Source organism: Lissotriton helveticus, chromosome 1_2, assembly GCF_964261635.1.
Source record: "Lissotriton helveticus chromosome 1_2, aLisHel1.1, whole genome shotgun sequence".
Lineage (NCBI taxonomy): Eukaryota > Metazoa > Chordata > Amphibia > Caudata > Salamandridae > Lissotriton > Lissotriton helveticus.
The window spans coordinates 173441098-173466770 of record NC_136058.1 but is presented as its reverse complement, the minus strand read 5'-3'; the positions used below and the strand labels follow the sequence as shown (position 1 = coordinate 173466770).

The 25673-nt window shown below is 46.3% G+C and overlaps 1 protein-coding gene across 2 annotated transcripts in view; it reads right to left on the bottom strand.

Annotated features, from left to right (window-relative positions):
- TUT4 (terminal uridylyl transferase 4) overlaps window positions 1-25673 on the bottom strand; it is a 1200849-nt gene that overhangs the window by 674898 nt on the left and 500278 nt on the right. For both annotated transcript variants that reach the window (XM_078670586.1, XM_078670594.1), the window contains exons 13-14: window positions 17116-17337; window positions 16814-16988 (exon numbers count right to left, since the gene is read on the bottom strand). In XM_078670586.1, coding sequence (XP_078526712.1) covers window positions 16814-16988; window positions 17116-17337 — 397 coding nt within the window. The remainder of the gene's footprint in view (window positions 1-16813; window positions 16989-17115; window positions 17338-25673) is intronic.

Sequence of the window (25673 nt, the reverse complement as noted above, 5' to 3'; positions counted from 1 at the left end):
ATTTTCTGTGGGTTTTGTGAATTGGGATATGAAAGTAGGCGTCTTTTTGATCCAGTGTAGAAAGAAAGTCCCCTTTGTTCAGTAAAGGAAGTACTTGTTGTAGCGTGACCATGTGGAAATGTTCCGAATTTATGTATGCATTGAGAGGTCTGGGGGGTCTAGTATTGGCCTTAGAGATCCGTCTTTTTTGGGGATTAGGAAGTATAGAGAGTATACTCCTGTTCCCTGTTGATGTTGTGGAACCTTCTCTATAGCATGCTTTTGTAGCAGTGATAATACTTCCTGTTTTAATAATGTCAGATGGTCTTGACTCATTGGACGCTGTCTGGGGGGGATGTTTGGTGGGGTAGCCGTGAGTTCTAGGCAATAACCATGTTGGGTAATTTGTTTCACCCACCTGTCTGATGTGATGTTTTCCCAGACAGGTAGGAACTGTGATAGGCGTCCCCCGACCGGTGTTACATGGTCTGGGGGGAGCTGTATGAAGTCACTGTTTTGGGGTAGGAGAGTTGAGGTTGTTCTTGTTTCCGCGACCTCTACCCTTGTTGTTGTTACCTCTGTAACTGCCTCTAGAATTCCCTCTGGGTGATGTTGGTGTAAAAAAGGTTGATTGCTGGCTTGTGCCTGTATTCTTTGATCCACCTCTATAGGTGGACCTACGAAAGGAACCCCTCTGAGCTGGCTGTTGCAATGCTCCCATTGACTTAGCCGTTTCTGTGTCCTTTCTCGTTTTTTCTAACGCCTCATCTGTACCTGAGCAGAAGAGTGTTTTACCATCAAAGGGCTCATTCAATAAAGAAGTTTGTACTTCCTGTTTGAACCCTGAGACCCTGAGCCATGCATGTCTTCTTAACGTGATACTGGTGTTTATGGATCTTGCTGCAGAGTCTGCTGCGTCTAAGGCGCACTTAATGGAAGTGTTAGTTATTATCTTCCCTTCTTGTATCAGCTGATCTGCCCTTTTTTGATGTTCCTTAGGGAGATGTGTAATGAGCTTTTCTAACTCATTGTAATGAGCTCTATCATAATGCGCAAGTAGCGCTTGAGTATTTGCTATGCGCCAGCTGTTTGCTGCTTGGGATGCAACTCTTTTGCCAGAGGCATCTATTAACTTGGACTCCTTGTCAGGAGGAGGAGCTTCTTCTGCTGTTAGTGAGTTTGCCCTCTTACGAGCGTTTGAGACTACTAACGAGTCCAGAGGTATTTGCCCCTTAATAAATACTGGGTCTTTTGGGGCTGCCTTATACTTTTTATCAATTCTTGAGTTTAACACCCTAGCCGGGTCTCTGAATATGTCTGATGTGTGAGTGAGGAGACCCTTAAGCATCGGTAGGGTCCCCGAGGATTTTTGTGCAGCAGGTAGTGTTTCTAAAAGGAAATCTTCTATCTGAGGTTCTGTATGTAAATCTACCTTGTGGTATTTTGCTGCCCTATTAATTAATTGTGCAAAACCCGAATTATCATCAGGAGGAGAGGGTTTTGAGGGATACAGGTCAGGGTCATTATCATTATCTGACACTGCGTCATAATCCTACCATGGGTCTGTGTCTTCTGGGATAGTATTGTTATCATCCCTAGGAAGGTCCCCATCCCCTGTGTCACTTTCTACATCTGTTTGAGGTGTAGATGGGCGTGGTGTAGAAGGTGTAGGAATAGCTGGCAGAGTATGAGGACGAGGAGAAGAGGGTGTGTCCATAGGCTGTGGAGAAAGGGGAAGAGTTGTATTTGTCCCCATTGTTCTCTTCTTAGGAGGAGGAGCTTTGTCCACCGACGGTTGAGTCTTCCTCTTTTTAGGTAGTTTTGTCACCACCTTGCCAGTCTGTGGATCAATGAACAAAGTCTTTTGTTTTGGATCTGTTTGTTGCTCCTGTGTTGGTATTGAAGTCTTCGGGTCCGAAAGGTGCTTTTGCTTCTGTATCTCGGTGTTATGTGTTTTCGGCACCGAGAGTTTGCTAGAGTCCGATTTTTTCGGTGTCGAGGTAGTCTTCGACGTCGAAGCATGTTTCGGTTTCGACATGGAATGTTTCGACTGCAAGCTCTCTTTGTTATGGAGCTTCGGTGTCGATGTCGATGTTGACCGTTTCTCGGCTCCGACATAGTGGGAGGCCGAGTGTTTTGGTTTCGTTGCCGAGCCCGAAGGCGGGGCGTCGGAAACTCTTTTCGGTTGTCTGACCGGGCTCGAAGGCGGGGTCGACACCAATCAGGGTCGGTTTTTTGGCAAAGGGACGTCGTCAATAACGGTTTGATGAACGTCGACTTCTTCGACTTCAGACTCGTCCGCTTCCGACCCCGACCCGTCCTCATCTTCATCTTCCTCAGGGTGTTGGACTTCGAACAGTTCTGGGATTGCATCTGACTCCATCCTCGACATCTCGTGTCTTCAGGCTCGACGGTTTCGAATCGTCGACTTGGAGGAGAAAGTCGCACAGGCTTCACAGTCCCTGGATTCGTGGTCAGGTGATCAACAGAGGTTGCACACCTCGTGTAGGTCCTTGTGTGGGAATTTAGCACCACACGTTGGACATTTTTTGAATGGAGTCCTTTCCATGGACTCCGGGCTGGACTACGTCGAGATAGGCCTCCCGGTCTCGTTGACGTAGAGTTGCAATTTTTTGTTGTTGACCTCGAAGCGCGTCGGAATGGGAATGAACTCGCGCTCGATAAACAATACCGCCGAATTGGAAAGGGAATACGCGCCGAAATAGAACTTCTTTCTCGAAGTCGATCCGGAGCGCTTCGATCCTCATCCCAACCCGATGGCGGAAAAAAACAATCTAAGGATGGAGCCCATGCGCACTATCACCCAAGGGAGGAGTCACCAGCCTCGTGACTACAAAAGACTTCTCCAGGAGAAAAACAAGTGCAATCATCCGAGCCCAACACCAGATGGCGATCTATTCATAAATGTACCATCTGCAGCCCATATGCCTCGAACCACATTTTTCAAATTGAATTCTTAAAAAAAAAAATTGTATTCATTGTCCTCATCAATTGTACATTCTTATGAATATGACCAATACAATTAATGTAATCCAAAATAAATTACAATAGTCTTCACTTATTTATACATGTTTCAAAACAAGTAAAATGCATAACAAAACATGATGATTAATCCATATGTTTGTCGAAAAAAGCCCAATGCATTTTGGGACTGTGTCGTCCCTTCGTCAGGGGCATGCCTAACAGAAAACATCCTGAGGTTAATCAATGAAGTATGCAAAACCAAATCACTCAAACACAAACGTTGGATAACATTACACAATATAATTAGTCACACATTAATTTAGTTCCAGATTGTGTCAAAACAAGTGGTACATAGTGCTGTATCTAATGTCAAAATCTAAAAATTGTGATTAGTATCACCCAAAGTGCCCCCGTGCCAAAGCCGGTAGTTAAACAAAATCCTACTATCTAGAATCTCAGTAATGTGAAGATTCGCTAACGTGATACGCCTAAAAAAACAAGAAAACAAATGCCAACATCAACCACATTAACACTTCTGTCAAAGGGGAATGCAGAATGGAACTGATCCATATTTCATAATGGCTCACCTCCTATTCTAGGTGGCAATCTCCATAGTTGAAATCGTGTTCTGGCCCCTGTATGAAATGTGCTAAAAATTGCAAGCAAACAATTACTGACTCCGTAAGTTGTTCAAATGGTTTGAATGATAATCATTACAGAGTCACAAACTCACCTCAATCAACCTTTGTGCTACACTCGACACATATATGAATAACGATCCAAGGCTCCCTATATCAAAAAACACAAAGGAATATGCTACTTACCAGTATGCATCTGTTCTTGGCATGTAGGACTGCTGACATTCATATCTGTCAGGGGTGGGGAATTCCTATCTCCCGACGCCCGAGACATCTAGATTTCTTAGGAGGGCAAGAGGTTTTAATTTGCATTTTGTCCAAAGGACAAGTAGACAGATTTATGGTAAAACGATACACAGCTGTTCAACCCTGTAGGTCACAGCCAGTAAATAAGTTGCTCTGAGCAGTTTATTGGCAGCGAAAGGGTCAATGTAAAAGCTGGGGCCTGCACTTTAATTTCCCCAGAGCAGAACAACAAAAGCTTGTTTGACTTCCAGGCCCTCCCCTGCTCCTTTTATTTTCATCAAGCACGAGACGCACATCAAGCTTTTGCAGCTCCAGTACACTCCAGCAATGGCATGTAAGAGGCTGCTTTTTTTCTGCCTCTTGGCCCCTTGCTCTGACTTGAACTGTATGACCCCTCCCTGTCTTGTATTCTCTGCTCCACTCCTGGGCCTCATAGGGCTCCAATATCCCTGCTCATCTTCAAATCACTTTGCTTTCCCTTCTCATGCACCCCTCCTTGGCACTTTGCATTTCCTGTACACCTTATGTTACACCTGGTGCCAAAACCTGCTAACCCCAACACCCTCCGCCGCCCTCTCTGACATCCCTGACCCACTCGCCTTGGCCTCTCATTTCTTACGTCATCGAGGGCTTACATTAAAGCTCATTAGTTTCCACATGGGCTTTCATGCAGGCCTAAGGCCACCCCTAATTCTGTCCTTGCACTAGGCCTCTCATCTCACTTTGTGCCTGCACCAGGGGCATTGTGAACACACTGCAGCAGCTGTAGAGTTTTTGATGGGCCTCTTCAATCTGCAGGTCCGCAGACAAATGCCCATAATGGACTTGAAAGGGTGGGTGGGAGAGTGAGTGAAAGGGTGGATGGATAGATGCATGTATGAATAAGTGAAAGGGTGGAAGTACAGATGCATGGAGGAATACGTGCAAGAGTGGATGGTAGATGCATGCATACATTAATGAGTGAAAGGGTGAATGGACAGATGCATGTATGAATAAGTGAATGGGTGGATGTATAAATGCATGGGTGAATACGTGCAAGAGTGGATGGTAGATGCATAAATTAATGAGTGAAAGGGTGAATGGATAGATGCATGGATGAATGAGTGAAAGGCTGGATGTATAGTTAGATGAATGAGTGGAGTGAAAGGGTGGATGTTTAGATGCATAAATGAATGAGTGAAAGGGTGGATGGATAGGTGCATGTATGAATGAGTAGATGGATAGATGCATGTATGAATAAGTGAATGGGTGGATGTATAAATGCATGGATGAATACGTGCAAGAATGGATGATAGATGCATAAATTAATGAGTGAAAGGCTGGATGTATAGTTGGATGAATGAGAGGAGTGAAAGGGTTGATGTTTAGATGCATGCATGAATGAATAAGTGAAAGGGTGGTTCGATAGGTGTATGGATAAATGAGTGGATGGATAGATGCATGTATGAATAAGTGAAAGGGTGGATGTATAGAATGCATGGATGAATATGTGCAAGAGTGGATGATAGATGCATACATTAATGAGTGAAAGGGTGAATGGATAGATGCATGGATGAATGAGTGAAAGGCTGGATGGATAGATGGATGAATGAGTGGAGTGAAAGGGTAGATGCATGGATGAATGAGTGGATGGATGTAAGGATGGATGTGTGAAAGAATGGTAGGATAAGGGTGAATGAAGGGATGGGTGAGTGGATGGATAGGTTGAAAGTGGATTGATGAGTGAAAGGATGGATGGCGTATTGAACGGGTGGATTCATGGGCGAGAGAGTAGATGAATAGATGGCTGAGTGGGTGGGGATGTATGGATGGGTTGGTGGCTGGGTGGAAGGGTTGATGGATGGATGGGTGGACAGTTGAGTGTAAAGGTGGATGGAGGGATTATTGAAAGGGTGGATGGATATATGATGGAAACGGAAGCTGGACGGGTGAAAGGGTGGATGGACGAGCGAAAGCATAAATAGAGGAAGTGAAAGGGTAGGTGGATAGGTGAGTGAAAAGGAGGATGATGGGGTGGGTGGATGGATGAGTGGAAGGATGAATGGAAGGATGAGTGAAAGGGTGGATGAATAGGAGTGAAAAGGAGGATGTGTGGAGTGAAAGGATGGATGAGTAAAAGGAAGGCGGGATGGATCAGTTAGATCGATAGGTTTGGAGATGGCAGGATAGGTTTGAACAGGGGCTTCCTGAACGCCCCCTTTAGTAGCTACAGTAGAGGTGGAGCTCTTGATGGGCCTCTTCTGTCTGCAGCTCGGCAGACAAAGATTTGTAATTAATGTGAAAAGATGAATGGATGTTTGGGTGAAAGGATGAGTGAGTGGAAGTGTGGCTGGCTAGACGGATGGATGGATGATTGAGTGACCGGGATGGTTGAGTGACGGGGTTGGTGGATGGACAAAGGATGTTATAATGAAGGAATGGGTGAATGAGCGGATGGGTTACAGGGTGTAAGGATTAGAGAGCAAAAGGATGGATGAGTGTAAAGGATAAATGGATGGATGAGTGGAAGGATGGATTGATGGATGGGTCGAAGGGAGGGTGGAAGGATGAGTGAAAGGGAGGGTGGATAGATGAGTGAAAGGGAGGGTTTATGGATGAGCAAAAGGATGGCAGGATGGTTGAAACGGATAGGTTTGGAGATGGATGGGTAGGTTTGGATATGGATAAGCAGATGGACTGACAGATTAACAGATGGACGAACAGATTGGTGAAAGGATAATGGATAAAAGAATGAATGGGTGCCAATGTAAAGGTGAAATGCTAGATATCAGTGGGTGAAAGGATGAATGGGATAGATGCTTAGATGGAAGAGACAAGAGAGCTATGTTGGCGAGGATTCCAATTACTTTTTTCGCTTGCTTGGTGTCATAAGAACTTTGGATCAACGTGGGGGGTATTTTAATTTTCTGGTTACTCACTTGGCCTACACTATTCTCCTTTCTCTACTGTGGGATTATCAGGTAGGCGTGGTGCTGTATGCCAGCGCGTTTATACTAGACTGCTAGTATTTGGTCTCATAAAGGCCACATTGCCATAGAAATTCCTGGCACTGAACAAAACTACTTTGTAAAAGAGCAGAATGCTGTTACACACAAGGAAGCCAGCTCACAGATAGGCAGAGATAGCATTTTAATAAAAACAAAAGGTCTTGGTTAACTCAGATTTAATTAGGGGCTCAATGTGAAAGTCACAAAAGTGCACCCATGATATATGTCCTTGTATTAATGCAGATTTACGTTTTTCATGTATTCACATGAATTTCCTCAAGTAGGCCAGGAACCCGTAGTCCTAGAAAATATTTGTGAATTGCATCTTAGCATGAGCAAATATGAATATGCCCCAGCGGAAATCTGTTGAGTGTTTATAAGTTCACTTTTTCTTCAACCACATTTTTCCCAGCCCTGGAAGAAACTTTACTTCTGCCATTGCAAGGGGTAAATTGCCAACCTTTCTCAGTATGGGAAAAGATTAGAGAAGAGCTGGTGAAAAACTAAAAAATTCAAATCCTTCTATAGTATTTGCCTGACATAACCAGAGAGGCTTTTATCAGAGCTCTTCTATAAATAGATTGCAGCCATTATTTGACGGCGCACTACATGGCACCAAAGGGACAAGTGGATTTTGTTACAGGACATGTAGATTTATGAAGCTACTTGTCCCATGGACAAGTACATATTTTATTAAATTCCACACCCCTGTCTGTGCATAGATCGCCGCCTAGTGTTGAGTCCGGATGATTGCACTTTGTTGTCCTGGAAGAGTCTTTGAAGTATCACGAGATAGGTGACTCCTCCCCTGGATTACAGTGCGCATGGGCATCCTTTTCATGCTCAGATTGTTTTTCGCCATTGTGGCAGAGGTAGAGATAGGAAAGTAAGAGATGTCCATGCTAAAGATAATGCTGCAGCTGCAACAGGCGCCGGGGAGGATGGCGGGCGATATGAATTTCAAGAACAGATGCATACTGGTAAGTAGCATATTCCGTTAGAGGCATGTGGGCTGCTGAATTCATATCTGTGCATAGACTGAATAGCAGTATCTCCTCTAGCGGTGGCCACCTGTGCCAGCTGCAACAGTTTGGAAAAGAGTTTTGAGGACAGCCTGGCCCACAGCAGCTTGCTGTTTTGCTTGCACGTCTACACAGTAGTGTTTAGTGAAAGTGTGTATGGTGGACCATGTGGTGCCTTACAGATGTCTTCGAGGGGAATATTTCCTAGGAAAGCCATGGATGCCCCCATTTTCCGTGTAGAGTGTGCTCTAGGGGGGACTGTTAAAGTGTGTTTAGCTTTTAGATAACATATCAGAATGCATTTAACTATCCATCTGGCTATTCCTGACTTTGAAATAGGATTTCCCTTGTGCTGTGGTGCAAAAGCAACAAACAGTTGCTTTGTTTTCCAAAAAGATTTAGTTCTGTCCACATAGTATAGTAGAGCTCTTCGAACATCTAGTGTGTGCAGGGCTCTTTCGGCTACTGATTGTGGATTCTGAAAGAATACTGGCAGTTCAATTGCTGGATTAATATGGAAGTTGGATACGACTTTAGGCATGAATTTAGGGTTTGTTCGAATAACTACCCTGTTAGCATGTACCTGCATGAAGGGTTCTTGAATTATCAGAGCTTGCAATTCGCTCACTCTTCTGAGTGAGGTGATGGGTGATGGCAACTAAGAATGCTACCTTCCACGTTAGGAATTGCAATTCGCATGAGTGTAGAGGTTCAAAAGGAGGGCCCCTGAGTCTGGTAAGCACTATATTTAGATTCCAGACTGGGGAAGGAGGGTGTCTTGGAGGGATCACTCTTTTTAAGTCCTCCATAAATGCTTTAATTGCTGGTACCCTGAACAGCGAAAGGTGTTGCCTGTTCTGAAGGTATCCTGCTATAGCAGCGAGGTGTAGTCGAATGGAAGAGTACGCTAAGTTACATTGTTGCAAGTGCAGCAGGTAGCATATAATGTTCTGAATGGAAGCGTCTAATGGGTTGATTTGGTTAATGTTGCAGTAAATAACAAATCTTTTCCATTTTGCTGCATAGCACACTTGTGTGGTTGGTTTCCTTGCCTCCCTAATGATGTTCATGCAGTTTGGGGGCAAGTTAAGGTAACCGAACTCTAAGACCTCAGGAGCCAGATCACTAGGTTCATTTGATTGGGATCTGGGTGTCTTATTTCTCCATGGTTCTGAGTTAGAAGATGTGGAGCAAGGCATAGTTTTTGATCAGAAACTACTGAAAGTTCTAGGAACGTTGTGTACCATGGTTGTCTCGCCCATGTGGGAGCAACCAGGATCAGGGTGAGTGAGTGTTGTCGCAGTTTGCGTGCCACCAGCGGGATCAACGGTGCTGGGGGGAAAGCATACGCAAATCTGCCTGACCAGTTCATCCATATCGCATTGCCCAGTGACAACGGATGTGGGAATCTGGCGGCAAAGTACTGGCTTTGGAGTTTTCTTTTGTGGCAAAGAGGTCCACCTCTGGGTGACCCCATTGCTCGAAGAATGGTTGAGAACTTGGGGGTGAATCTCCCATTCGTGTATTTGTTGGCTGTGCCTGCTGAGCAGGTCGGCAATCTGATTGTCCTTCCCTGGGAGGTGTTCTACTAGGAGAAAGATGTTCTTTGGAATTGCCCACTTCCATATGCTCTGCGCCAGATGGGACAGCTGTGGAGAGTGGGTTCCTCCCTGTTTTTGGATATAGTACATTGCGGTGATGTTGTCCGTCCGGATCAACACCGTCTTGTTGTACACGTAGTTTTGAAAGGCTTTTAGGGCTAGGAAGATCGCTAGCAACTCTAGTTGATTGATATGCAGCCTCCTTTGTTTGTTTGTCCAGAGCCCTTGTACTGTGTACTGAAGGAGATGGGCTCCCCAGCCTGTCAGTGATGCGTCCGCTGTTAGTACTAGTTGTGGAACCGGCTCTTGGAACAGTCGCCCTTGTGAAAGGTTTTATGGGTTCCACCACTGCAGAGATTTGTGTGTGCGACTGTCCACCAACAATAGGTCTTTTAGGTGTCCACGAGCCTGGTTCCATTGCCGTGCTAGGCATTCTTGTAACGGGCACATTTGAAGTCTGGCATGGGGGACAATGAATATGCAGGAGGCCATTATGCCTATGAGCTGCATGAAAACTTGGGCTCGCAGGGAGTGCTGTGGAAGGAATTTGCGGTTGAGTATTTGCATGCTGGCTATCTTTGCTGTGTTTGGGTACGCCTTTGCCACGGCGGTGTTTATAGTGGCTCCCAGGTATTGTTGTATGTGGGAAGGCTGGATCGACGGGTATGTGGAAGTACACGTCCTTGAGGTCCAGTGTTGCTAGGAAGTCTCCTTGTTGTAGCAACGGGAGCACTTGCTGAAGGGTGATCATATGGAAGTGCTCCGACAGTATGTATTGATTTAGGGGTCTGAGGTCCAATATTGGTCTGAGGGGACCGTCCTTTTTGGGAATAAGGAAGTATAGGGAGTATACTCCTGTCCTTTGCTGGAGGAAAGGGACTGGCTCTATGGCCCCCTTCTCCAGCATGCTTTTCACCTCTTGTTGAAGGAGGGTGATGTGTTCTACGGACATAGGACGATGTCTGGATGGTATGTTTGGTGGCGTAGAAGTCAGTTCTAGGCAATAACCAGACTGGATAATTTCTCTTACCCACCTGTCTGTGGTTATTGTGTGCCAGACAGGTAGGAACTGTTGTAGTCTGCATCCGACTGGTGTTAATTGTTCCGGAGGCAGCGTAATGAAGTCACTGTTTAGTGTTGGCGGAGGCTCTGGTGTTATTGCCTCCCCGCCCTCGTCCCTCAGGATTGTTACCTCTGTAACCACCTCTGTTGGTGTTCTTCGTGAAGGAACCTTGTGTGTTACCCTTGTAGGAGGTAGATGTTTGTGAAGCATTTCTTCTGTGTTTGCTCTGTATGAGGAGCACCGAAAGGAGCCCCTTTGTTGCAAAAATTGTAGTGCACCCATGGATTTTGCTGTTTCCGTGTCCTTTTTCATTTTGTCCAAGATGGTGTCAACCGCAGGGCTAAATAAAAAATCTGGGTTGACAGGTTGGTTGAGAATGGTGGACTGCACCTCATTCTTTTTTTTTTTTTTAAAGAACCTTTATTTCCGTTAGCATGAAGTTACAAACACGGGCCTACAACTAGTGTGGCCGGCCGCTAATCAAATCGAGCAGAAATTAGGTAGGAAATATCACATCAATCCGGCGCTTAAAAACAAAGCCACATCCAGGATACAGCAGAGAATCAAGATAATACGTGATACCAAGGATTTGAAACGGTTCATTTTTAAATAACCAAAAATGAAATCGAAAATCGACATCGCATTGTCATTCCCGCTCCCAACACAGTCAGCTGAAACACAGTATCACTCCGATGATGAACATAGATTGAATGGGAAAGGAGAAGAGTACTAAAGTCAGGATAAATGCAATAGTCACGTACCAAGCACGGTATGCGAGCCCCACCCCTGAAAGGGAACGTACTATGGGAGACATGAAGACGACGACATCGAAGAAGGAAAAGGGCAAAGGGCCATAGAAACAAAAAAAAGGAGCAGAAAACAAACCTATCCCCCAACCCCCCACCCTGCACCCCTGCAAAAGGCTACGGCCTACCCCCCCAGCAGCGTGCCTGTCGCCCTAAATGAGAGACCCGAAATATAGAAAAGAAAGAGTAAAGAAGAAGAAAAAAAGAAAAAAAAAAGAAATTGAGGAGAAGAGACGGCGATTCGGATACCCATTCCCTCCCACCCCCGCATACTAGCATCGTATAGACAGAAGCAGTATAAAAGTATAAGTATCAGCAAGCACATAAAACGCAATCAATTACAGCCCCACTAGACGTGCCCTTGAATCACCATTAAACAGCAAGAAGTCCCTCCAAATCCCAAACAAGGTCACCCCTGGCCACTTCTGTCAATAGTATCAATGATGGACAGTCCTGCAGACGGGATACAATTCGATACAAAAGGTCCAATCGTTCCAATCAGACCAGGTAGCGCAGCCGCCCAACATGGTCGCAGCCACCGAGAGACAACTGACAAGGCATGGCGGGTGTCAGAATGCAAAAATACCCAGACCACCAACAGTCTCAAGTCCAAAAACAGGTCCGCCAAGCACGGAACGGAAAGCACAGGATGTGGAAAACACCGCAGCACAGTCCGGGCCTCATGTACCATGGATCGATGTAGCTTCTTCACTCGTTGGACAGAAAAAGGGGGCCCCGGTGAGACAACCACTTGCGGAACAGGTATAGCAACAGGAAGCTCAGAAACCAAATCTATTCGCGCCTCCAAGTCAGTAAACCCATCCGGGGAATATGACACTGTAGCAGAGGGAGACGCATCGGCACCATCTCGAAAGCAACCCAGTCCGCTACAAAATGGCGGGTCAGCAATGGCGGCGATCCTTCCTTCCAAGTCCCGGGCTCCCCGGAGCAGTGTAGTTCGCAGGGTTGTCAGTGCAGCCAATACGTGGCGACGCGTAAACGTTTCCCCACATAGCCAAACTCCAGGGGTCTCAAGTTCAGCAGTCTCTCCGTCCCTGGGAGGGGCGCACCCCGAGACGCCATCCGCCATTTCGGCCATCTCGGCCATCTCGTTCTCCTCCTCTTCCCCTCCACTACAGAGTCTCGTCCAACCACTGGAGTCAGCAGGCCCCGCGGCTGGATCTAGACAGTCATCACTTGCTGCAGAAAGGAGATTCACCGAAAGGCCAGACGTGCTCTCCGCAGCTCGCCGGGAGCCACCCGCTGGATCCCGGACGGGACTATCAACATGGCCGGGCGTCTCACCCAAGGGGAACCGGGCAACATGGGCTCTCTCCGGCTCGGCAGTATCTCGGGTTCACGGGGCAACCCACTATTGGGAGTGGGTTGATACCAACTCTCCCGGGTCGCGGCTCTCAGGCTCCCACTGACCGGCTTCTCATCCCGACCAGGGCCGCCAACGCTACGATCACTGCAGGGCACCCTCTGACCTCGAGGCCCCGGCTTCAGCGCCACGAAGGCCGGCAAGCAGACGAGGACGGTTCTTCGGATCTACTGCACGGTGGAGCCCCAAAAACAGACGGTAAGTGATTGCTTCCCTTCAGCAACTTAGATCAGCAAACCTTGCCCAGGATTATCTTCAGGATAGACGTGCGGGGAGGAAGGACCCATGGAGCCAAGCGTTTATGCGACCGTTCCGATCGCCATCTTGGCTCCTCCCCCCGCACCTCATTCTTAAAACCTGAAACCCGCAGCCATGCATGTCTGCGGAGGAGGACACTAGTATTAATGGATCTAGCTGCGGTGTCTGCAGCGTCCAGCGCACATTTAATGGAGGCATTGGAGATGAACTTGCCCTCCTGAATAAGATCATTTGCTTGAGCTTTGAACGGCTCGGGCAAATGTTGCATAAAGCTCTCGAGCTGATCATAATGTGCCCTATCGTAACGAGCCAGTAGTGCCTGTGTGTTAGCAATCCTCCAAGAATTGGATGCCTGTGCCGCTACCCTTTTGCCCGATGCCTCTAGGATTTTGGACTCTATCAGGGGGAGGTGCTTCCCCTGTAGTCTGTGAGTTGGGTCTCTTTTGTGCGTTAGCAACCACTAGGGAGTCTAGTGGCAGCTGGTTTTTGATATAGGCGGGGTCTGTAGGAGCTGGTCTATACTTTTTTCTATTCTGGGATTGATTACCCGTGCCCTGGCTGTGTCCTTGAATATGTCAGGGGCATGTTTTAGAACTCCCTTCAACATTGGAAGTGTTTTGACACTTTTCTCTGGAGTAGTGAACGTGTCAAAGAGGAAGTCCTCTTTTACAGGGTCACTGTGCATGTCCACGTTGTGGAATTGCGCTGCCCTGTCTATGAGTTGGTTAAATACTACTGTGTCATCAGTGGGTGATGGTTTAGTAGGATAAGTGGGCACATCAGGGATAGGATGTGTATCATAAGGATCTGTTGGCTCCTCCCAAGGTTCCTCCTGGTCTGGATCTTGAGGGAAGTCATATAGGGGCAGTGGTTCATACCCTGTGTCCCCCTCATCGTCATCGTGGTTAGAAGGTGAGGTAGGTGCAAGTGGTGTGGAGGGCATAATAGGTTGGAAAGGAAGTGAGGGTCTAGTGGGAGAAGTGCCAAAGTCCTTCTTCTTGAGTGGGATAGGTGAATCAGGTGCAAAGTCCAGAGGTCTCTTTTTCCTATGCAGGATGGTAACTTTACCAGTGTCTGGGTTAATGTAAATTTTTGCCTGGTCCTCGGATGGATCTGGGTGGAATAGTTCTTCCTCTACAGTGCTGGGTTTTGACTTGGACCTTTTTGGGTCGACAGAGGCAGGTTTGTCGACGACCTTTGGTAAATTGCTTGATTTTTTCGGCTCGGGCCCTGATTTAGGCTCGACTCGTTGTTTCGGGTCGATGGGAACTTTCGGGTCGACACGTTTTGTGTGCTCCGTAGGCTTCTTTGGATGAGTGTCTTTCACCGGATCGACGGTCTTTTTTGGATCGACCGGTGTCTTTGGAGCTGTTACTTTTGGGTCGACAGGTGTGTCCGGCTTCGATGGCTTCGGTACGGCACCGGATGCCGGGTCGACGTTTTTCGGAACCGCAGGCTTGGTCGGGTCGGCGACCTTCCTCTGTTCGGCGCTCTTCAGCTGCGCTCCCTTGCTCGGATCGACCGGTTCTTTGGGGTCGACGGCTTTTGGCTGAGCGGCCTTTGCGGGGTTGACAGTCTTTTTCGGCTCGACGCTCTTTGGCGGAACGGCCTTTTTTGGATCGACGCCCTTCGGGTCGGTGACCTTTTTCGGCTCTGGAACCTTCTTCGGGGCAGCGTTACTAGGCCCTGGGGTGTTTGAAGGTTTCGGTTTCAGTTTCGTTTTCGGAGCCGAGCCTGAAGGCGGGGCTGACTAAAGTCTTTGATGATCTTGGCTAAGGCCTGTTGGCGATGCCTTGACCGGAGCCTTTGGTGAGGGGTCAATAGGTGTCGGGGGCAGTGTACTCATGATTTGGCCCGACAGGAGGTTGTCGTCGGAGTCCGAGTAGTCCTCGACTGTGACGATCTCTAGGTCCAAGTCTTGAGCGTCCGGTAGGTCCTGGTCATCATCGAAGATGTTGTCAGGTTCTGGTGCCTGTCGCTGCATTTCTTGCCTAGCAGCCCAACGGATCCGTATGTTTTTTTTTCGACCGGAACTGGGCGCAGGCCGGGCAGGTTTCTTCCCTATGGTCTGGGGAAAGGCACTTGTTGCATACTGAGTGTTTACCAGTATGGGGGAACTTTGAGTTGCACTCTGGGCACCTTTTGAAGGGGCTTCTTTCCATCGACAGTCGGCTCACGTGGCGTCGAAAAGGCCCAACGGCCCGCGTCGACGACCGATTCGAGATGGAAGGTTGGATCGAGTAGAGAGGTACCGAACGAGAACAATACAGAGGAAGTCGAAGGCCTTTAGAAAAGTTTTGTTTCGATTCAGAGTTGGAGAGAAGGAGTTTGCATCCGAACCCAATGGCAGAAAAAAACAATCTGAGCATGGAAAGGATGCCCATACGCACTGTAATCCAGGGGAGGAGTCACCTATCTCGTGATACTTCGAAGAATCTTCCAGGACAACAAAGTGCAATCATCCGGACCCAACACTAGGCGGCGATCTATGCACAGATATGAATTCAGCAGCCCACATGCCTCGAACATTATAATCTCATCCGAATCTAGTGCTGTCACTATGTGAAACGTTAGATAAGCACGCCGCATCACGTCTTACCAGCAATGAATGCCGTCTGTAAGTCTCTATTCAACTGCCAATATTTCAAAACTGTAGTCGAATTCAGCCTTGATTTCACTTACTTGGAAGGAACATTCTTTATTAACAAACCATCGCCGACTGCAGTTTTGAAATATTGGTGGTTGAATAGAGACTTACAGACGGCATTCATTGCTGGTAAGATGTGTCAACAATTACCTCAACACTCAGGCAAGACCACATGTTCAAAAAAGAGAACCTCAAGAAACCAGATGACAATTAAGATATTGTGTTTCCAAGTCTCTGAGACACACAAAATCTGACTCTCTCCTTCCTCACCATTGACTCTGCTTCCTCCTGTACCCAACGCACTTAAGCATTGTACCCCAATTTAGTGCACTTTACAGATGTCTACAAAACAAAAACAAGTAGATGGCCTACGGTGAGTGGATATGGAAAAGTATCAAACCAGGCCACAGCACTCTATTCTGCAATATATTCACCTTCACTGCAGAACATTACAGAAAGATGTTGCAGTACCTGTCCAAATCAAGACTTATTTATAAATGCGTTTAGAGCAGACCAGTTCCCACTGGAAATTATAGGTAGAATTGTATTGCACTGTAGAACTGTACTTTGCTCCCTACTCTTGTTGAAGGGCCAACTACTTTGTTGGTGGTCAGGTGAGAGCCTACAAGTATGGGATTGTTTTAGTCAGGTATGTAGTGGGATGCTGCGGATGAGGTTTAGAGAGGTGCTCCAATTCAGCTGTGTGCTAACTTGTAGCTGCACATAAGGACAACACGATTCCAAACGTTTTAAAGGACAAAAGCATTGCTCTTGAAAATACAAACATTTCTCAGTTCTAACTTATGCCTAAGAATAAACTTATTTAACCTGGCCCTGGACTAATTAGTGTGCCAGTCAGCCCATACCAGCATAAGGATAAAGATCACTGCCTCTTACATCCAACCAATCGGTTAAAGCATAATAGGAAACGTAATCAAAACACCTAAATAGCTCCTATAAAAAGGGGAAATTGGTAAGAAGCCTCTACATATACTATATAAAACCCTTACTTTAGGCAAGGTACTGCATTCCTAGAAATGTCGGACACACACAAAAGCCACACTGTATACCTTGAACTATGACCTCGTGCACCAGAGTTCATAGTAGCAGCAAGTATCTATTATTGTGTGTGCTGCAATCATTTTTTACACACCAACATTATAATCAGAAGTTAAATGGAACCAGGAATGAACCTACCTTCAATGGCAATCCGTCTTTTTGGCCAGTTCTTATTCTCTCTCGTCAGGAGTTCTTGTACCCTCACGCTGATTACATATTCCTCCAAAGCAAATTCCAGAGTGTAAAACTTTAAAAGCTCTAACCATAAATGACCAAGGGATACATCGTGAGGCTTATCGAAGACTAACGGAGACTGCAGGAGAGGAAAATATTTAACTGTAATTGTGCTACAAGAAGTAACAATTAAAAAAACTAAGTCAATACAAAAAATGTAATTTAGAAGTATACAAAAAACACATGAGAAAAACAAGTACACTCACTTTGCCATTTTTTGTCTTCGGAGCATTGGTATCAACCTCAGAACGAGATGTCTTCTTCAAGCCTCCTTTCTGCTGCTCAACTTTAGATCTACCATCAGAGTTTGCACCTGAGTTTCTGGATTCATTGTTGTTTGGCAGTTTATATTCCCATCTCAAGAACTTTCCGTCTTCTATATCCTTCAGTTGGTGATCATCTAACTTTTTTGACTCAAAACCTTCCATCTAGAAAAGTAATTAGATAATATTGTGTGGCAGTATTTCATGTTTTAAAATTTCTATTGCTCCTCATAGAAAATGTTTTGTGAAAAACACAAGAACAAAATTACATTAATCCAAATTTGGCTCAGTTAATTTGGACAGCCTGTAAAAGTTAGAAAAATGAGTGGACAAAAACAAACCAAAACTAGCCTATGCCAACTTAAATTAAACCTCTCACAATAGTGTACAATCAATAAAATTATGGAAGCTCCAAGGAGCTCCTGTTAGGATGCAAAGATCAGAAACTGCTGAAACCATTTCATTTGGAAGCTCGGTCTGGCAAAATCCAACACATACTATATGGAATATATTATGTTGGGTTAAAGAGTTTTCATGTTTCTCAACACTTACAATTTCCAATTGTCCTCTCAGGATTGTTTGGATTGTAGGCTTGGTGGAAGGTTTAACAAACTAGGCAGGTGCTCCCAAGTGAATTGGGCTCAGACTTAAAAAGTATGGGCTTATCCCTCTAGATTAATTGTGCGGACTCCGAAAGAGAGGGAAAAAGAAAGACTTATACCTCATCTATAATGAGCCAACAATATCTGGAGTGAATTTTTCATTTGTTTTTTGTTGTGGAAATGTATGAATAGTGCTGTATGAGATATGGCAACTTATGGGTATGGTGCACTATAGAGATGCACTTTATTGATTGGTGCAGGGAGATATGAAGTACTATCTAGTCAGTGTGTGAGGAGTGGAACGCTTTTTTAAGATGACTAATTGTGGTACACTGAATTAAATCATATGGTGCCCAAAGAAGTGGTGTTGTGTACATGGTCATACAGACTGTAGCCACATTACAGAATACACTGTCATACGGTAACCTGTTGTGTATGTAGTGAACTGTTTGATATTGCTTGCTGAGCTGTTGAGTGGTGTTATATGTTGTGATGATTCAAACTGTATTTAAAATATTGTAAGGTGGACTGTAGAACTGTATAATACGTAGTAATTCTGGTGTGGTATGTGCATATGTGGTTAGATTGTCTGGTCAAGTAGCATTTGATGTATTATGGGCAATCATAGAGTGGAGTGATAAGGTGTGCTGACAGATCATCAGAAGCAGAAGTGACGTGTTGTAAAACATAAATAATATCGATTTGTAAAGCACATGCACACCTTGAAGGGTATCTTGGCACTGAAATAACATACTTTTTGTTAACCAGCTGAATGATGCAGAAAGATGAATTATGCAGAAGGATGATTGGCGGAGATCACCTTAAACAGTGACCATGACTTAAAGCACAAATCCCTGCAGTGGTACATTAATTCACTCAGTCACCAGACCTAATTACATGGTCTTAGGTTGTGTTGTATATTGTAATACTAAGTGTGTGGAGCTAATAAACTGCATAATGTGTTATTGAGGGAAATGGCGAGAGGCACAGAAGGGATGAGAGAGAAGAGGATAAAAGAAGGAAAGTGTGACAGAAGGTTCAGGAAAGCACGGTGAGCAAGAAAAGAGTGGGAGAGTGGGGAAAGTGTGGGTAAAGATGGGGACTGCAGAAAACAGTAGAAGTAAAGAAGTGAGAGAAGGCAAGTCACCAAATAACAATGAGGGGGAAAGGAAAGGAAGATGAGATATGGCATAATCTAAAATGTATTTTAGTATGTCAAAGTATAACAAAGGGACAAGTCAGAAGGATTATGTTACTTACCCTGTAAGCATCTATTCTTGGCATGTAGTGCTGTAAATTCACTTGCTTTGCATACTCCTACTATCTAGCATTGGGTTCGGATGTGTGCAAGTTGTTTTTCTCTGTAGAAATCTTCCGAGTCACGAGGTACAGTGACTCCTCCTCCTGGTGATAACGCACATGGGCATTAACTTCATTGTTAGATTGTTTTCCAGTAGGCGGGTGAGAATTTATTATGAGCATCAGTAAAGAGATGTCCATGTATATGAAAAGAATAAAATGGCTACTGGTGTCGGGGGAGGAGAGTCGGTGCATGTGAATTTACAACACTACATGCCAAGAACAGATTGTAGGAAGCTGACTCTGTATACAATATTGCCACTAGGAGGTAATACCATGCAGAGTCCAGGGTTCCCCAAAAGTGTACAGGGCTCAATGTAAAACCCAAAATGCTCTATTAGTGATAGCGTGGGCGAACAGCCTTAGGCCTAACACAGAGGAGTGTAAGACATTTCTTCCAAAACAGTGATCAATAATGGACACACGACTCAAAAAGGTGATCCAGACCAATTTTATTAAATTATAATTGGTTTGCACTTAATTTTTTTTGATAGTCAATTTTATGGATTTGACGAAGAGAACATGATAAATACAAACAGTACAGCATGATGAGCGGCACCACAACATGTGACATTCGGTGAGTGAAACCGTTTGCAGCAAAATACATTGTTATTTCTACGCCTCCAGAGGGCACAAAAATGTATACCTAGAAAAACAAGGAAGTTAATCAATCCAGCATTCCCAACCATTTGCCCCAGATTTTCCGGTGTTTGGCTGGGTAACCCCTGTTCTCATACAGTGGTAGTACTTGTGCAGCGCACCAGTCCACTCCTCTGCGCTACTTAGTTACAGTGGGTGGGGTGGGATTTTTCCATGCAACCGCAATGTCGCGTTTGGCTACTACCAGAGCGGTCCCCAGGAATGTCTTATCTGCTCTGGATCCATATAGCCCATCAGTGACACTTAGTATTATGTTCAAGGGGTTGTGCGGGACCTCCCATCCCAGCATCTCTGTGAGTTCCGCTTCCAGTGTAGCCCAATAAGAGGCTATGTTTGGGTAGGACCATACCATGTGGAAGAAATCTGCGGGTTCTGTGCTACATCTTGTGCATGTTGGGTGTGAATTAGACCTGCTCTGTGTAGGCGGGCAGGGGTAAGATAGGAGGCATGCAGGTAATTATTATTTTATTAAATTATTATTAAAAGGTTCTTTTATAGCGCATGGCCACTCGGGAGCATCCCAGCGCTTAAAACTGACCAGACAGGGATGAATTAAAAAAGGAGATCTGAATTATCTAGTTTTTGGAAACAGAAGAGTTTTTAACTTTTTCCGAAAGACAAGAAGGTTAGGCTCCTGACGAAGAGGTGGAGGAAGAGCATTCCACAGCCCAGCCGCATTGTGGGAGAACAGACGACCTCCTGTGCGGGCTCTGCTGATCCTGGGAGCTATCAGCAGGTTTTGTTGGTTCGAGCGGAGATTCCTGGTGGGTTTGTATGGTCTGATCATGTCATCTAGAATGGGGGGGCCACTCCCATAGAGTGTTTTATGGACCGTGCAGAGTGTCTTAAAATGGATTCGCTCCTTTATGGGGAGCCAGTGCAAGGTGCAGAGTGCGGGCTTGGCTGATGTACGATGGTTGGTGCCCGTAAGTAGCCGTGCTGCGGAATTCTGGACAACCTGAAGTTGCCGGATAACCGACACGGGGGCTCCAAGATAGATAGCATTTCCATAGTCCAGCCTAGACAGAATAAGGGACTGGACTATGGTTTTCTTTGCTGCTTCGGGTAGCTGAGGGAGGATTTTCCGAATTGTTTTCAGCAATCCGAAGCAGGTGGCCACTGTCCTCCTTGCCTGGGTCTTGAATGACAACTCTGCATCCAACCAAAACCCGAGACTCTTTATCTCGGTCTTTGGGGTAGGTCCTGGACCCATACAAGGGGGCCAATGTATCGTGTTATTGAATATGGCTCGTTTTCCTAATAGCATCAGCTCTGTTTTTCCTCCATTCAATTTCAAGTGGGACAAGTCCATCCAGTTTGCTACTGCCTCCAGGCAACGGCAAAGCCTGGAGGGGGCGGATTCCACCTGATTGAGAGAGACAACTAGCTGGGTGTCGTCAGCATAGCTTACCAGTTGGATCCCAAAGGGAGCTACTACTTCCGCCAGGGGCGCCATATATACATTAAACAGTGTGGGGCTAAGGGAGGAACCCTGTGGCACCCCACACTGTAATGGCATTAGTGGAGAGCAGCTATTTTCTGAGAAGACCTTAAAAGATCTGTCACCAAGAAAGGATTCCAGCCACATGAGTGCCCTGTCTTTGACGCCCAGCTTTCTGAGACGAGACAGGAGGACCCGGTGGTTCACCGTGTCGAAGGCGGCACTGAGGTCCAGAAGGATAATGGCCGCGCTGCCACCTGCGTCCAGAATCCTCCTGGAATCCTCTACCACCCTCAACAGTGCCGTCTCCGTTCCCTGCCCTCTCCGAAACCCAGTTTGGGTTGGATGGAGTAGGTTGTGGGTCTCCAAAAAGGATGCTAATTGTTTATTTACCCATTTCTCGGCAAGTTGACTAATGCCCGGGAGCAAGGAAATGGGACGATAGTTGGAAAAGTCCTGGGGGTCGAGATGAGGCTTTTTTAACAGGGCCCTAACCATGGCCAGTTTCCAGTCTTGGGGTACCCTTCCTGATTCAAGTGAGGTGTTGACTAGATGGATGATGTGTGTACTGATATTAGGCAGGGCCAGCTTTAGAATATTCATAGGGGCTGGGTCTAACGGGGATCCGCTTTTTACAGAGTTGAAGAGTGAGGGTAAAGGCTCAGTGCTAAGGGGGGAGAAGAAAGAAAGGCAAGGCAGAGTGAAATCAGTTTCATCAGGCAGAGGGAGGATTGGTTCTTCCAAAGATAGAGGGGGAAGGGACAGGAGGATCTTCTGAATTTTTTCAGCAAAAAAATTTGCCAGGTTGTTGCAGTGAGCATCAGCCTCCTCCGTGCTGAGTGGTGGTGATGGCGGGTCGGGGGCTTTTAACAGAGAGTTAGCTATCTTGAACATCTCTCTTGGGGCATTGGCCGAGATCTCTATTTTTTCAGCGAAAAAAGTGGATTTGGCCACGTTAAGGGCGGATTTATATTTTTTTAGAGAGAGTTTATATTTGGTTTTTCTCTCTTCCTCGAAATGTTTTCGCCACTGTCTCTCCAACCGTTTACATTCTTGTTTTAGTGACCTTAGCTCAGAAGTAAACCAAGGTTGTTTAGTGGAGCCTTTCTTTTTTGAGATGTTTATTTTTGGAAGCACCTTATCCAATGATAATTCAATCCATTGGTTAAATTCCACATTAGCCCTGCCAATGTCCTGGTTGGCCTGGGGTTCGCTCGTGTTCAGTGCCTCTATCCAGTCATTCATGTCTAATTTTGTCCACCGCCTACTCAGAGTTTTACTGGGCAGTTTTGCTGGACCGGGTGTGGGTGTATTCCAGGTGAAGGGGATGAGCATATGATCTGTCCAAGGAATAGGGTATGGCTCGGCTGATGTTAAATCCACGATGTTTGAAAATATAGGGTCTAAAAGGTTCCCTTTAGAGTGGGTGGGATGGAAGACTATCAGATTCAGTTCACATGCCGCAAGATCCTTAGTTAATTCAGTGGCAATAGTATCTGAGGGGTTATTGAAATGAAGATTCAGGTCTCCCAATACTATGAAATTGGAGACTTTACTAGCCAACTCTATAGTTGATTCAATAATTCCTTCCTGGAATTGTCCAATGGCGCCAGGTGGACGGTAAATTAAGAGTCCAGAAAATGACACTTCTGGGGATACAGTGATAGCAAATTGTGCACTTTCACAATCAGGGATGGAGCTGTCGATCATACGACAGGTTAGAGACTCCCTACATACTATGGCTATCCCTCCTCCAACTTTAAGTTGTCTATCCCTACGTTGTATCAAATATCCCGGAGGAAGAGCCTGGACAATATCTGGGCCAGACGTGGATCCCAACCACGTTTCAGTTAAAAAGAGAATGTCAAGTCCAAGATCTTGGATTAACAAGGAAATTTCAATGGCATGTTTAGGTAATGAGCGGCAGTTGACCAAAGCCATTTTCAAGATACCTTCTGTTTTAATTGTGTTAATGTCCGCTTCCGTGGTTCTAAATGGGCAGTGTTGACAGAGGGGACGGCATGCCGCTGGATTTATAGAATGAATGCAAGAGGGCGGCAAGATACTCTTAAGTGCAAGGAGAGTCAGGCGGGAGTAGGTCTGTAAAGAGCTAGAAGAGCGCTCAGAGATACTGGCCCCTGGGCCCGTCCGAGCGCGAACGGGTGCAAACGGGCTTACCTCTGGCGCACCTCCGGCGCAGGTCCGCTGTCCGCGTCCGCTGCGCGGAGGCATGACTGACCGTTTAAATAGAGCGAGTAGAGCGCTCGTTCAATAGCGCCCAACCTAAGATGGCCGCCAATACCAACAATCCGGGACCCGGTGACTTAGCCTCGAGGACGGCCAAGCTGCGCCTGGGAAGCGGGGAAGACTGATTTAAAAGTGCTGGCGTGTCCTAATAAGAATTATCGACCCCTAAGTGTGCAAAAAATGACTCGAGGGGGGGGGGGGGGGGGGGCGGACACAAGGGGAAATTCAATACACAATTGCAGGCTTATTTGTTAAGGGTTTAAAATAGCGTTTTCAGTAAAAACGACCGCTCAGGAGCAGCCTTAAGCGTCTGTATGGGCAATCTCCTGATTTGGTGGAGAGCCCTTCCTTAAATAGAGCGAGTAGAGCGCTCGTTCAATAGCGCCCAACCTAAGATGGCCGCCAATACCAACAATCCGGGACCCGGTGACTTAGCCTCGAGGACGGCCAAGCTGCGCCTGGGAAGCGGGGAAGACTGATTTAAAAGTGCTGGCGTGTCCTAATAAGAATTATCGACCCCTAAGTGTGCAAAAAATGACTCAAGGGGGGGGGGGGGGGCGGACACAAGGGGAAATTCAATACACAATTGCAGGCTTATTTGTTAAGGGTTTAAAATAGCGTTTTCAGTAAAAACGACCGCTCAGGAGCAGCCTTAAGCGTCTGTATGGGCAATCTCCTGATTTGGTGGAGAGCCCTTCCTTAGATAGAGCGAGTAGAGCGCTCGTTCAATAGCGCCCAACCTAAGATGGCCGCCAATACCAACAATCCGGGACCCGGTGACTTAGCCTCGAGGACGGCCAAGCTGCGCCTGGGAAGCGGGGAAGACTGATTTAAAAGTGCTGGCGTGTCCTAATAAGAATTATCGACCCCTAAGTGTGCAAAAAATGACTCAAGGGGGGGGGGGCGGACGCAAGGGGAAATTCAATACACAATTGCAGGCTTATTTGTTAAGGGTTTAAAATAGCGTTTTCAGTAAAAACGACCGCTCAGGAGCAGCCTTAAGCGTCTGTATGGGCAATCTCCTGATTTGGTGGAGAGCCCTTCCTTAGATAGAGCGAGTAGAGCGCTCGTTCAATAGCGCCCAACCTAAGATGGCCGCCAATACCAACAATCCGGGACCCGGTGACTTAGCCTCGAGGACGGCCAAGCTGCGCCTGGGAAGCGGGGAAGACTGATTTAAAAGTGCTGGCGTGTCCTAATAAGAATTATCGACCCCTAAGTGTGCAAAAAATGACTCGAGGGGGGGGGGGGGCGGACACAAGGGGAAATTCAATACACAATTGCAGGCTTATTTGTTAAGGGTTTAAAATAGCGTTTTCAGTAAAAACGACCGCTCAGGAGCAGCCTTAAGCGTCTGTATGGGCAATCTCGGTAATAAAGCTGGACAAGCCAAAGTCTAGCTGAGACAGTGATGGTTTTGGCAGCCATTAGTGCATCCCTGCAATCCTCCTGTTCCAACCATGTCTCCCATCTATTTCTCGATTGGTTGAGGGAAGTAGGACCATTACTAGTTAAGGAACGGTATATACGAGAGACTCCTCCCCTCCCGAGGTTACTCATCATTATCTGGGCTTCAAGGGGGCTGTGTTCTGGCAGTGATGTGCCGGATTATATGTGTGTCCAGCGCATGACGGAGTTGTAAATATTTGTAGAACTGGGATGGGTGAAGCGAATGTCTGGTTGCAAGTCAGCAAAGGACCAAATATGGTCGCTGGCCCACACGTCTCCAAGCTGTAAGATGCCAATGAGATCCCAAACTTTAAAGCCTTCTGAACCCCCAACTTCCTGCAACCATGTACCTTGCCAAAGGGGTGTTTGCCGAGTCAGTTTGTCCTGCCATTGAGTGTATCGCAGAGAGGCGAGCCAGGCCAGAAGGACTGTTCGGGTCACTATGGGGAGTTCCCTGAGAATGGAAGATCCGTACACAACATAGTCCTCTCCCAAATTCAGGCTAAGTCTTTGAGTTCGATCCTGTAAGCAAGTTCAGACCACCCCCGTTGAACCAATCGTGTATTACTAGGAGGTGGGTTGCAAGATAATACAAGTACAGGTTTGTTAGACCCATGCCTCTGTCAGAGGGTGGGATCTGTCAGCGCAGGAGTGCCATAAGCAGCCGCTGACCGTTCCAGAGAAACTTTGTGATTAGACTATCTATTCCCTTGGACCAGGCTCGGGGTACATGGAAGGGAATG